Consider the following 12,810-nt stretch of genomic DNA (forward strand, 5'->3'; position numbering starts at 1 on the left):
TTTTATCAGAAGTCATTAAATTTCCCTATATTTTATCCAAAACATTAACTGGGTGTTTATATGTAATATGTTTATATTATATCCAAAACCTTAACTGGGTGTTTATATTCTGAACACAGAAATCAATATATAATTTTATCAGAAGTCATTAAATTTCCCTATATTTTATCCAAAACCTTAACTGGGTGTTTATAAGATTTTTTTTTTAATTAAGGAACATAGGTTCATAATTACTATAGAACATGAATATTTACAATAATTTTAAATGTTTAGAATGTAATAAAGGAAAAGTGTGGTGGAGGTTTTCAACTTAATAGCTAGAATTGATTTTACTGGTTCGTCATCTCAAGCCCGCTGCCCCCCATCTCAAAACTGTACTGAACAACTTGCGGTTTCCCCCATTTGTGCAACACCTCTGGACTTTCACACGCACTGTTTCCTTTGCCTGGAAAGTTTTCTGTTTCCTTCACTGGCTAATCCCTACTCATCCTTCCAGTCTCAAATTATCTCTCACCTCTAACAAGAATCCTTCCCCAGGTTAGGTGCCTCTTTCCAATGTGCCCCCACAACAACTGACATTTACTTATCCCATCATGGCATCTGTCTCAATGTATTTAGCCATGTCTCCCAGATAAGTTCCTTAATATCTCTAGCCTCTGGTACCAGCCTGCCCTAGTAACACTTACCAAAAGAAAGTATGAAGTACTATCATCTAAAATTGGAGAAATTAAAGAGAGGAGAGGAGGAATTAATAAGAACTACTACAACTCTCACATCTCCTAACAAAAATAGTTTTGAAAAGCTAAATTTATTTTACAGTCACTAATCACTACATGAAAATCTTAAGTGAAAACTGAGATTATTTCCTCATTTTATAAATGAGAACAAAAACAATGAATTAAAGAATCAAGAACTGACTTATTTAGGACTTCCCTGGTGGTGCAGTGGTTAAGAATCCGCCTGCCAATGCAGGGGACACAGGTTAAAGCCCTGGTCCAGGGAGATCCCACATACCGCGGAGCAACTAAGCCCGTGTGCCACAACTACTGAGCCAGGGAACAACAGCTACTGAAGCCCGTGCCCCCAGAGCCCGTGCTCCACAACAAGAGAAGCCACTGCAATGAGAAGCCTGTGCACCACAACGAAGAGTAGCCCCAGCTTGCTGCAACTAGAGAAAGCCCGCATGCAGCAACAAAGACCCAACACAGCCAAAAATAAATTAATTAAAAAAAAATCACACTAAGCAGGTTATAAAAAAAAGTAAGTAAGACCTATAAACTGAAAACTGCAAAACACTGTTGAGAGAAATTTTAAAAGACCTAATTAATGGAGAGATAATGTTCACGTATCAGAAGGCTCAATATTGTTAAGATAGCGGTTCTCCCCAAATTGTTCTTTAGATTCAACATAATCCCAACCAAAAATCCCAGTACACCTCTTTTTTTTATAGAAATTGACAGAAAAATTATGTGGAAATGTAAATTAATTTAAAAGTTTTAGGAAACAAGAGCAATGGGTGAAGCCTTATACTAGATGATTTCAAGGCTTCCTAACAAAAGTTAACTCAAAATGGACTGAGATCTAAATGTAAAAACTAAAACTATAAATCTTCTAGAAGAAAACATTTGTGACCTCAAGTTAAGCAAAGAATTCTTAGATAGAACACAGAAGGCATAAACCATAGAAGAATAAAATGTATAAACTGGACTCCATCAAAAAATTTTAAGGGAGAAGGCAAATAGATAAAATTAAAGGACTCTTGTAATAATAAAAAGACAGACAACTCAATTTGAAAATAGTCAAAAGATTTTAACAGATATTCACTAAAGAAGATATACCAACTTCAAATAAGCACATGAAAAGATGTTCAATACCATTAGCCATTAAGGAAATGCAAATTGAAACTATAATAAGATACCACTACACACCTACTAGAATGGCTAAAATGAAGAAGACTGACAATAGTACCAAGTGTTGGTAAGGACTTGGAGAAACTGGAACCCTAATACAGAGCTTTGAAAAAAGATTTTAGCAGTTTCTTTTAAGATCAATCATACTTTTATCATGCTGCCCAAGAGAAATGAAAACATTATGTCCACATAAAGACTTGTATTATAATGTTTAGAACAACTATTCATAATAGGCAAAATCTGGAATTAACAATGTCCATAATCTGGTGAAAAGATAAACAATTTGTGATATTCTAGACAATGGAATACTACTCATCAATAAAAATGGTCCAACTCCTAATACATGCAACAACATGGGTGAATCTTAAAAGCATTATGCTCAGTGCAAGAAGCCAGACACGAAAGACTAGAAGGTTTGTGTATATGATTTCATTTTTATGAACTTCTAGGAAAGGCAAAACTAGAGGTCTGTGGCTGCCAGGGAGTTTGGGAGGTTTACTGCAAAGGGTCATAAGGGAACTTTTTATGGTGAGGGAAATGTTCTATATCATGACTGGTGGTGGTGGTTACATGACTGTACACATTTATCAAAACTCATGAAATTGTACAACTAAAACTGTTGAGTTTTACTCTATGCAAATTATCTCAAACTGATTACAAAAAAACAAGTGATGGAGTCACATTTTATTATATCTCATAATTACAAAAAGAACATTAAGACATGCATTCTAAAGTTTTAAACTCAAGCATTTACTATACAATACACAAAATTAACACCACTTAAGATTTGAGGCAGGTTACCACAGGAAATATACAGCAAAGATTGTATTCATCACATACTAATTCATCTTCAAACTCAAAGAAAACCTGAGATTTGTCAGAACCTATCCAAATCTGTAACAGAAAGAAGCAAATGACAAAGTACTACTTATTTAGATAAGCCATAACAACTTTAGCTATAAAATGTATCCTCTCAGTGTGTTTCATAATGCATTACAGTGGTGAATTTTTAATTAGTTGAAAACATTTTTTTTTCAAATTATAACTTTCTAAAACATATACTTTGTAATAAAATTATATAGTTTTCAGCAACAAAGGTTGTGGTAAATTACTCACAGACACTGAAGAAAGATGTAAGGCAAGAACCAAAATTCTGGTGTATATTCTGCTTTCAGATGCTTTGACAATACTATTGCACTGCTAGCTGTAAAGTACAGTAGTGCAATAAAGTCAGAGCATTCGTTAGCAGTAATAGGTAGGAAAGACACACAAGAGCATCTTGCATCAGTTGAAGCTTCAGTGTGAAAAGAATACAAAGAAGGGTTGCCTCTTTGGACAGAAGACATCCAAAACCTAAGAACATTTATATCAATGTTAAAGAAAAAAAAAAAGAAGACTAGGATTTAAATATCAAAGTGGTATTGGTTTTTGACGACTAACCTATGATTAATATGCAAACTGAAAACATGCATAGATATAGAAAGGAATTTTGTAAATATGTTATAAGCTGTATAAGTTATTCACATGGGTATTGTTAATACCTCAGAACTGGTATTAACAAAACAGGTTATAATTACTACTTAAGGCAAAGTTGTGAAAATATTCCTGTTCTGCTGAGATGTGTTGGTTAGCTCCTCCATAGCAATTGACCGATTAACTGCCATATAAAATTAGCCTTTTGAGTAAGATTACCAAAGAAAATAAATGAAAAGTGAAATAATATTTCCCAATTTCTATAAACCCTATCTCTCTCGAATCTAAACTAGAATATAAAAAGCACTTACCATCTTATATCAAGAGTTCACAGACTTCCAGGGAATCAATGTCTCATAAACAGGATACCATTAGCGCTACTTAACTGAATGCTATGAAAGGGGATTTTAAAATTTCAGATAACCCCTAAAACATCTTAAATATAAGAGGAACATCTCCATTTCCTTCAAGCGCAGAAAAATCAAAGAGAAAATAATAATGGGAGGAGGAGACAGCTCTGAGATTTAAGAGGTTTCCTTGGATTCAAGCCAATTAACATTCTAACCTTTTAACTGGTAAGAAACCATTGTGAAGTCAGATGTCAACACAGAAATAGAAATAGTATCATATTATCACATTGCACTACCTTTTGTGTACAATCTCTACCTGTATTACAAAAGAAAGACACTAGCCAAATACCACTCAGTCAATAAGTGAAGGGAAAAAAGTTATGGAACAAAGATTACCCTACAATGAGTTTATTCCTCCATTAATAATGTTGACTGATGCAAAAACACTTTCCATTGTTTAAAATATCATACATTAAAGCATATATGTGGAATCGAGAAAAATGGTACAGATGAACCTATTTGCAAGGCAGAAATAGAGACACATGTAGAGAACAAACATATGGACACCAAGGGGGGAAATGGGGGGTGGGATAAATTGGCAGATTGGGATTGACACTTATACACTAATATGTATAAAACAGATAAGTAATAAGAAAAAAATAAATAAATAAAATTTAAAAAAACAAATGTTTAATTTTCTGAATCGGGTTAAAACTAGAAAAATATATGAAAATTTTAAACTTAAGAGGATCAGGATATTTGTCTGATATCTTAAAAAATTAAGATAAGTACTTTCTTTTCAAAGTTAGATAATAGGTATTCTATTTCACTTATTAAATATTCAACATTAGTTCCTCAACAAATCCTTTATTCAAGTAATATAAAACCAAAACTCAGAGGATTGTACAGGAAATCATTTACCTTTGGAATCTTAGAAAATAAACCAGTTCACAGATATAACATTTTTTTCTAAAAGCACATGGCAAATCTAAAGGTGACATGTATGGTCTTATACTACCCAGCCAGTACAAAGCAGTAATAATAAAAGTGTAATTGTTCAAATACAATTTTTAAACCCTAATGATTATGGAAAGAAACTAATAATTTGAACAGGAAAAAAAAAAGTTATGACTAAGTTAGTTAAAAGGAATTTAAGAAGATCTGTTTTCTTCTCTTCCTCTCATAAAAAGAATTTTTAAAAACTACCCCATCATTCAAACACCTAAAAGTTCGAGTCTGGCTACCTCATAATTTTCTAAAACCTACTTTTTTTTCAAGATGTACACGTAATTGCTTTCCCCTTAAAATAAAATGTGTTCAATCTTAAACATGTCCTGTGAGACTATTGACTCTAATGCAAACTCCAAAAAAGGCTTCATTGGTACCTCAAAATTAAAAGCCAACTTGAGAGGGAAAAAAAAAAACTGTTAAAAGAAGAATTAGTATCATTTAGCATCTTACAATTAGGCAGAAATATCCATCTGGAGGGAGGAATTCATAATGGAGGAGATGGGCAAGACAATGCTAATATCTGTGCCTGTTGGTAGAATCAAATTACAATACTTAACACTGTTTTTTTGTTTTGTTTTTTGAAAGACAGTTAATGATAAGAATAATAAAACTTTGAACTAAAAGTTCATTATTTAGGGTTTGGAAAGCTGCAGGAAATTCTTCCTTCTTTGCTGCCATTTCTCACCTTCCCAATTCCCACACACACACCCCACAAAGAAAATCAAAATTCAAAACGTTAGAAGCAAATGAAAGTCAATTTTGTATATGAGAGCCACTACAATTCATTAATACATCAGAAGAAAACAGTAATAAGATATATCAAGGTCTCGCATTTTCTGGGGGTGAGGGTCTTCCAAGATCACTACACGTTGCAGATATTAAAGAGACCCAAGGTTCAGCTTGGAGAAGAGTAGCACAGGCACAAATGATACTTAAGGAGTAACGGCAAGGAATGGCAGGGAGAAGAGGAGAGGATTGTGATGGAGATTTTGGCTTTTTTACTTAATCTTGTTGTTTTTCTTTAACAAAAAACCGGACAGGAGTTCAATGATGGGTGCGTTCTCCAACTTCCCCATTTTAAAGGAAGCCAGCCCAATCCAAACACTCGTAATGCGTTGGGGGTAAAGGGACTGAAGATAAAACAAGGGAACTAAGAAAAAAGCGCGGGCGATCCAGCCGGTAGTCTAGGGATGGGAGGGAGAGAATAAAGAGGACAAGTGAGGGAAGAATCCAAAGAAAAAACTAGTACGGCCCTCCAGTTTGGCGCCCTAGAGCAGGCCAAGCAGCCGCGGGAGTCCTTCCCAATTATTCGCCCCCGCCCCCTACTTTCACAATGAATGAAACTAGGCAACTCCAGAGCAGCGGAGTCTCCCACGTCCCAGGTCCCGCCCGCGCTCGAGGAAAAGAAGCTCGTGGTTGAGATTCCAAAGGCTCACACGTCTCCCCCACCGATGGGCCAAACTGGTCTAGGGGCTTCCTTGGCCGCTAGGAAGTTGTGCACGCAACTCTCGCATCCTTTCTCAGCCTGCCCTGGGCTGAATATGAACGCTTCAGCCCTAAAGGGATTTCTCTCCCCCCTTCTCTGTTTATTCCCCACCCTCCATCCCCCTTTCTCGGACTGTGAACAACCTCTTCCCTTCTTGGGGCGTTTAGAGACCATTACAGTCAGGTCTTTTTGGTGGAAATACACAGAACGCTGTTTACACCAGCCACAGTTCCTTGAGAGGCGAAAAGGTGAGGGCGAGGAACAAGGAATTCCAAAGGCCCCGGACCCCCAGCATCTCCCGCCATTTCCTTCACGAGTTTCCCGGATGTAACCCCTTCCCCCTGCGGCGGTTAAGAGACCAGGCGGCGGCGACTCCCTTTGGTGCAGGAGGAGGAGCTCGAGTCTAGTCCAGCCTCCTCCGCCCAGGGTTTCCGGCGACTCCAAACTGCGTTCCACATTGGAGGCCATCGGGGAAGAATAAACTACCCAGTAGATCTCCTTCATTTTACACTCACCATCAGTTCCAGCTTATCGACCTCCGCCTCCATGTTGAATAGTTGACATTCCTCAGACCGCGGCGGCGCTTAAGCCGCAAACCGTACTTAGCACTGAGGGTCCCTATTGGACAGCTGTCATTCAACGTCTCGCGCTCATTGGTTCCTCCGCTTCACCGGCGCCCGCCCATTGGCGACTGGGAAACGCCCCTCCGCATGAAACACCTTTTCCTGTTGGGCAAGGACACAAAACGCCGCAGGAGGATTGGCTCCTGTACCCTTTTTTTTTTCCATTGGCTGCACCCTCATCTCCACTTTCAATTTCACAGTTAGAGTTTAGCAGAGAAGAGCTTGCGATTGGTGTAATCGGAAGAAGAGCCAACCAATTACACAAAAGCTTCCAGAAACAGCAAAGGGGACGTGACACACCTTTCCTCTCCAGCTTCCCCTCCACTTCGCTCCCGCCTTCCTCCATATTCATACAAGAAGCGCCTCAGCTCTGATTGGCCGGAGTGTGGTTCTACCTCAGCCAATCACAAGCCAAGCTGTGACCCTACACTACACGCAGAGCGAATTGTGGAAAGACCAAGGCTACGATTGGTCCCTCCACGATAAGGTTTTAATTTTGAATTTTTCTTTATGGCGAGGGAGAGGCCACTGCCGGGACCCCATCGAATCCCCGGACTCTTAGCCTAGTAAGTGCAGGGGTATCTTTCTACGTTACCTGGGCTCGCATCTTCCGTAGCTGGGCCTGTTGCTGCTTGTGGTCTTACGGTTTACAGAGGTGGGAAGTTTCGCTGGACTCGGAGGGGAGACGGATCGGAAAAGAGGAGGTTTAAGGCTGGGTAAGAAGTGCTCCGCCTGGCTCCACTTTAATCATACTTCTATTTAATTAACGGTCTTCAAAAATATGTTTTGGAGCAAAGTCGCCTTCCTTTTGCACAGTGCTTTACATATTTGCTGTTCCAAACGTGGTTCGCGGGCCAACAGCATCGGCATCACTTGGCTGCTTGTTTAAAATACAGATTATCTGGCTCCACCCAGACCTACTGAATCAGAATATGCATTTTAACAAGACCTCCCCCGGCCCCGTGATTCTTATGCACTTTAAGTTTGAGAACATACACTTTTTGTTAGGGAGTAGTACTATGTTCCTTAATATAGTCTTAATATCGTCCGACTTTCTGTGAGAGTATCAGTTTAAAAAGTGTGTCCTTTTTTCTATGTGACTAGTACTGTGCTGGACTAAGCTTTAGGGAACCGCAATCTCTAGAGAAACAAGACAGGAGCTAGCAAAATAATGCTGCACAACATAAAATGTAATTTAGATATAAGCAAGTACCAGCAATAGCCCTATGGATGTTCAAGAGGAATCAGTTGAACTGGTAATGGAAAGTGATTAATTGACAGAAAGCTGTTTGTGGGAGTGTAAACACATTTTTTCCATAAAAATGTGTTTTAGGACAATATTAAAGAAATACAATTGTCGTTTTTAAACCGAACAAAGGGCTCCTGTGCCCGCAGTGCAGAAAGCCAAACTGACAGCGGGAGCTTGCAGCAAAGATTTTATTGCAGGGAGCCAGGCGAGGAAGTGGGAGACAAGTCACTCCAACTTGGTCTCTGAGTTAGGGGTTTTTAAACGGGAAGAACAAAGGAGCTGAGGTTAATCATGTTAGTCATCTGCAGTCTACCCTGTCTTTAGTCCAGTGGTCTGTGGCCCCTGGGATCTGTGTCAACATAATCTATAAAGGTCATTTTACCCTGGAAGATAATTCAGAACAGCAGATAAACAGTGATGTTTATCTGAAAGTTGTGCCTTAAGGCACCTGACTTTCATTACTTATTGTTGATTAGGCAAACGTGATCCAACAGGTATGGGCTAGGCCAAAAGGGAACAAAAGAGGAAGAAGAAAAAAACAAAAACCCGGGCATTAGTTTTCATTATAAATTAGACATAGGACTTGGTTTCAATTCCTGTTGCTGCCACAGCTTTGTAAGTACCCCCTGACCAAAAGCACTTTTTTGTATCACAGGGTGGAGTTTTAATAGAAGCAGCAGTGCCAACTCATGCAGAGGAGTGTAATTCTTACTCTATTATTTATTGCATCTTCCTACTGGAAATAGTTTTGGACCCATCCTTTAACCATATGAAGGTGCAGTATGATTTGAAGAATTAAAAACCTCCCTCACCAAGAGATTTTTCTGGAATTGTATTAAAGCATATTCCTTAATCAAAATAGAGAACACTTGCTATTCTTTCATTCATTTATTGAATGAAATGGTATTTAATGCCTGCTATACTCTAGGTCCTGGGGAAACAGAGATGAATAAAATTTATCCTACCCTTGAAAAACTCAAATCCAGTGGGGTGGCAAACATGCAAACAAAAATTACAATGCAATATAATAAATATCACAATAAGGGTGTGTATAAAGTGCTATAGAAGCACAAAAGAGATGATGTATCAGCCAGTAAACATTCCATAAGGACAGAGACTATATTGTATCCTAGCACCTACCATAGTACCTGGAGGATTATAAGCACTCACCAAAAAGACAAAGAGAGACCCCCCTGGCAGTCCAGTGGTTAAGACTCTGCCCTTCCTTTGCCGAGGGCACTGGTTCAATCCCTGGCTGGGGGACTAAGATCCTGCATGTCGCAAGGCGTGGCAAAAAAAAAAAAGTAACTGAATCTGGAAGGCTACATAAATTGACCTTTCCCCCAAGCAGGGGGAAAGGCTGATAACACTATAGAAAGTATCTGGTGTTTGGTATGCCTGAAGTACAAACTGTTAATCATTAGAAGAGATGAGCCTGCAAAGGGCTGTTAGAGCTAAATTGTGAAAAGCTTTGAAAGGTATGCTAAGGAATTTGGTTTATCCAGTGGGTGATAAGTATCCTTCAAATGCTTTTAAACAGGGAATATCAGGGTCATATTTTTGTTTTAAAAGACTAACTCCAGATGCAACTAGAGATTATCATACTAAGTGAAATAAGTCGGAAAGAGAAAGACAAATACCATATGATATCACTTATATGTGGAATCTAAAATATGGCACACATGAACCTATCTACAAAACAGAAACAAGACTCAAAGACATAGAGAACAGAGTTGTGGTTGCCAAGGGTGGTGGAGCGGGAGTGGGGGTGAGGGGGTGATGGACTGGGAGTTTGGGGTTGGTAGATGCAAACTATTACATTTAGAATGGATAAACAACAAGATCCTAATGTATAGCACAGGGAACTATATTCAATATCCTATGATAAACCATAATGAAAAAGAATATTAAAAAGAAAAAGAATGTATATCTGTGTATAACTGAATCACTGTGCTGTACAGCAGAGATTAACACAACATTGTAAATCAACTATACATCAATTTAAAAAATAATTTAAAAAAAAAAGACTAACTCCAGAACACTGTAGAAAATAAACTGGCAAGGAGAAGGACTGAAGGTAGGAAGATCACTGGAGGAACACTCAAATCCAAACTGAGGAACATTTTCCAAAACAACTAGCTGGAATTCTTCAAGAATATAAACATGAAGAAAGGCAAATACTTATATAAAAAGGCTGAGGAACTGTTATAAATTGAAGGAGACTGAAGAGATATTACAGTTAAATGCAATGTGGAGAGGGACTTCCCTGGTGGAGTGGTAGATAAGAATCCACATGCCAGTGCGGGGGACATGGGTTTGATTCCTGGTCCAGGAAGATCCCACATGCTGCAGAGCAACTAAGCCCCTGTGCCACAACTACTGTGCCTGCGCTCTAGAGCACATGAGCCACAGCTACTGAAGCCTGCATGCCTAGAGCCAGTGCACCGCAACAAGAGACACCACCACAAGGAGAAGTCCACACAGTGCAACGAAGAGTAGCCCCCTGCTCACCACAATTAGAGAAAGCCTGCGTGCAGCAACGAAGACCCAATGCAGCCAAAAATAAATGAAATTAAATCTTTAAAAACAAATAAATAAATAAATGCAATGTGGAGAGGGAAAGGAAGCAGCTGTAAAGGATATTGTTCAGACTATTGAATAGTAATTGAATATGGACTATATTCAAAAGTAAAATTTCCTGTTTGTGGTTTTGTAGAATAATGTCCATGTTCATGTAAGGAAGCTGAAGCTAAAGTATCTCGGAGTGAAGTATAATGTCTGCAGCTAACTCTGCTCAGTCAAAAACTAAAAACTTTTATGCATGTGTAAGTATTTTTTACATTTATGTACGTTTATTATATATTATATTTTTTACTTTGAAAAGTTTCAAACCTTGAGAAAATTTGCAGGAATAGTATAATAAATAGTCATATATCATGCACCTGGATTCACCAACTGTTATCTTTCTGTATAGGGGTGTGTCTGTGTAATATGATATGTAAAAATTATATAAATTACATAAATACGTGGTTATATATTTTATACATTATCATGTATAATATATATTGTACATTGCACACACATATATATATACCCCTATGAAGAGAGATAATTAACAGATAACAGTTGGTGAATCTAGGCAAATGATATATGAGTGTTAATTATACTATTCTTATAAATTTTCTCAAGGTTTGAAATTTTTCAAAATTAAAAGAGTAGGGGAAAATAGACTATATCAAAAGACAGGGCTTCCCTGGTGGCACAGTGGTTAAGAATCTGCCTGCTGATGCAAGGGACACAAGTTCGAGCCCTGGTCCAAATCCCACATGCCGCAGAGCAACTAAGCCCATGTGCCACAACTACTGAGCCTGCACTCTAGAGCCCGCAAGTCACAACTACTGAGCCCACATGCCACAACTACTGAAGCCTGTGTGCTTAGAGCCTGTGCTCTGCAACAAGAGAAGCCACTGCAATGAGAAGCCTGTGCACCACAAGGAAGAATAGCCCCCACTCACTGCAACTAGAAAAAGCCCGTGCACAGCAATGAAGACCCAACGCGGCCAAAAATAAAACAAATTTAAAAATAAAAATTAAAAAAAGATGGAAAACTAGGGAGAGCCCAGGGAAAGATGGTGAAGGCAACTGAAGATACAAGACAGAAAGGGGAGGGATGGTAAGGAGAAGGGACAGGATGAATTAATCAGAGAATTATTTCTGATTCATGTTTATGAATAATATATAATTTTAATATAGTCTATTCTAATTTATTTATTTATTTTTGGCTGTGTTGGGTCTTCGTTTCTGTGCAACGGCTTTCTCTAGTTGCAGCAAGCAGGGACCACTCTTCATCGTGGTGCGCGGGCCTCTCACTATTGCGGCCTCTCTTGTTGCGGAGCACACGCTCCAGACGCGCAGACTCAGTAGTTGTGGCTCACGGGCCTAGTTGTTCTGCGGCATGTGGGATCTTCCCAGACCAGGGCTCGAACCTGTGTCTCCTGCATTGGCAGGCAGATTCTCAACCACTGCACCACCAGGGAAGCCCGTATAGTCTATTCTATAATGGAGTATTCTAATTTCCTTACTTTTTCTTTTTTTTTTTTTAATGTTGTGGTACAGGTTTGTTTTTGTTTTTAATTGGCCTTAGATTATTTTCAAAACAAGGCAAGTAAAAAGAAAGGAAGTATATTTTTCAATTTAAGAGATAGGAAAAATGCTTTGAGTAATCATGAAAGAATGAGCTTCTGTCTAGTGTTAGCAATTGGAATCCCACCTAATCTAGCAAAAAGAATTTGTATGTCTCATTACTCTTTTGGAAAGGGGACTTTACATGTCTCACCTAGATAACGATTGCTCTGTACTCTTTTTATAATTGGACAGTTATCCTCTGCAGAGTATCTAAAGCTTTTAGTAAAGCAGTGATAATAAAACAAACCTTAGCTTGCTGTGTCCTCTGTCCTGTTTGAGGTAGGAATTCATTATCTTTCACTTTTGGAAGAGCTATGATTATTTTTTAATATAACGTTAATCTAGGAATTATCTCAGACTGCATCTTTCTATCCTGACAGATTTGACATATTCTCTTAATTCTCTGCATGTGTCAATTACTGTATTGAATTAAAAGGTTATTAAATAGTAATAATGACCCAGGGCCCAAGACATCCCACACACACACACACACACACACACACACACACACACACACACACAC

The 12,810-nt window shown here is 38.4% G+C and overlaps 2 protein-coding genes across 2 annotated transcripts in view; one reads left to right on the top strand and one right to left on the bottom strand.

The window, feature by feature from the left end:
• SKA2 (spindle and kinetochore associated complex subunit 2) overlaps positions 1–6,698 on the bottom strand; it is a 28,334-nt gene extending 21,636 nt beyond the window's left edge. Inside the window, 2 exon segments of the mRNA XM_029213233.1 lie at positions 6,563–6,626; positions 6,629–6,698. Coding sequence (XP_029069066.1) covers positions 6,563–6,626; positions 6,629–6,698 — 134 coding nt within the window.
• A 661-nt stretch (positions 6,699–7,359) lies between these two features.
• PRR11 (proline rich 11) overlaps positions 7,360–12,810 on the top strand; it is a 24,022-nt gene continuing 18,571 nt past the window's right edge. The window contains exon 1 of the mRNA XM_029212686.1: positions 7,360–7,419. The gene's annotated coding sequence lies outside the window, so the exon portion shown is untranslated. The remainder of the gene's footprint in view (positions 7,420–12,810) is intronic.

This window comes from Monodon monoceros, unplaced genomic scaffold (assembly GCF_005190385.1).
Source record: "Monodon monoceros isolate NGI ecotype Baffin Bay Population unplaced genomic scaffold, NGI_Narwhal_1 Super_Scaffold_9, whole genome shotgun sequence".
Taxonomy (NCBI): domain Eukaryota; kingdom Metazoa; phylum Chordata; class Mammalia; order Artiodactyla; family Monodontidae; genus Monodon; species Monodon monoceros.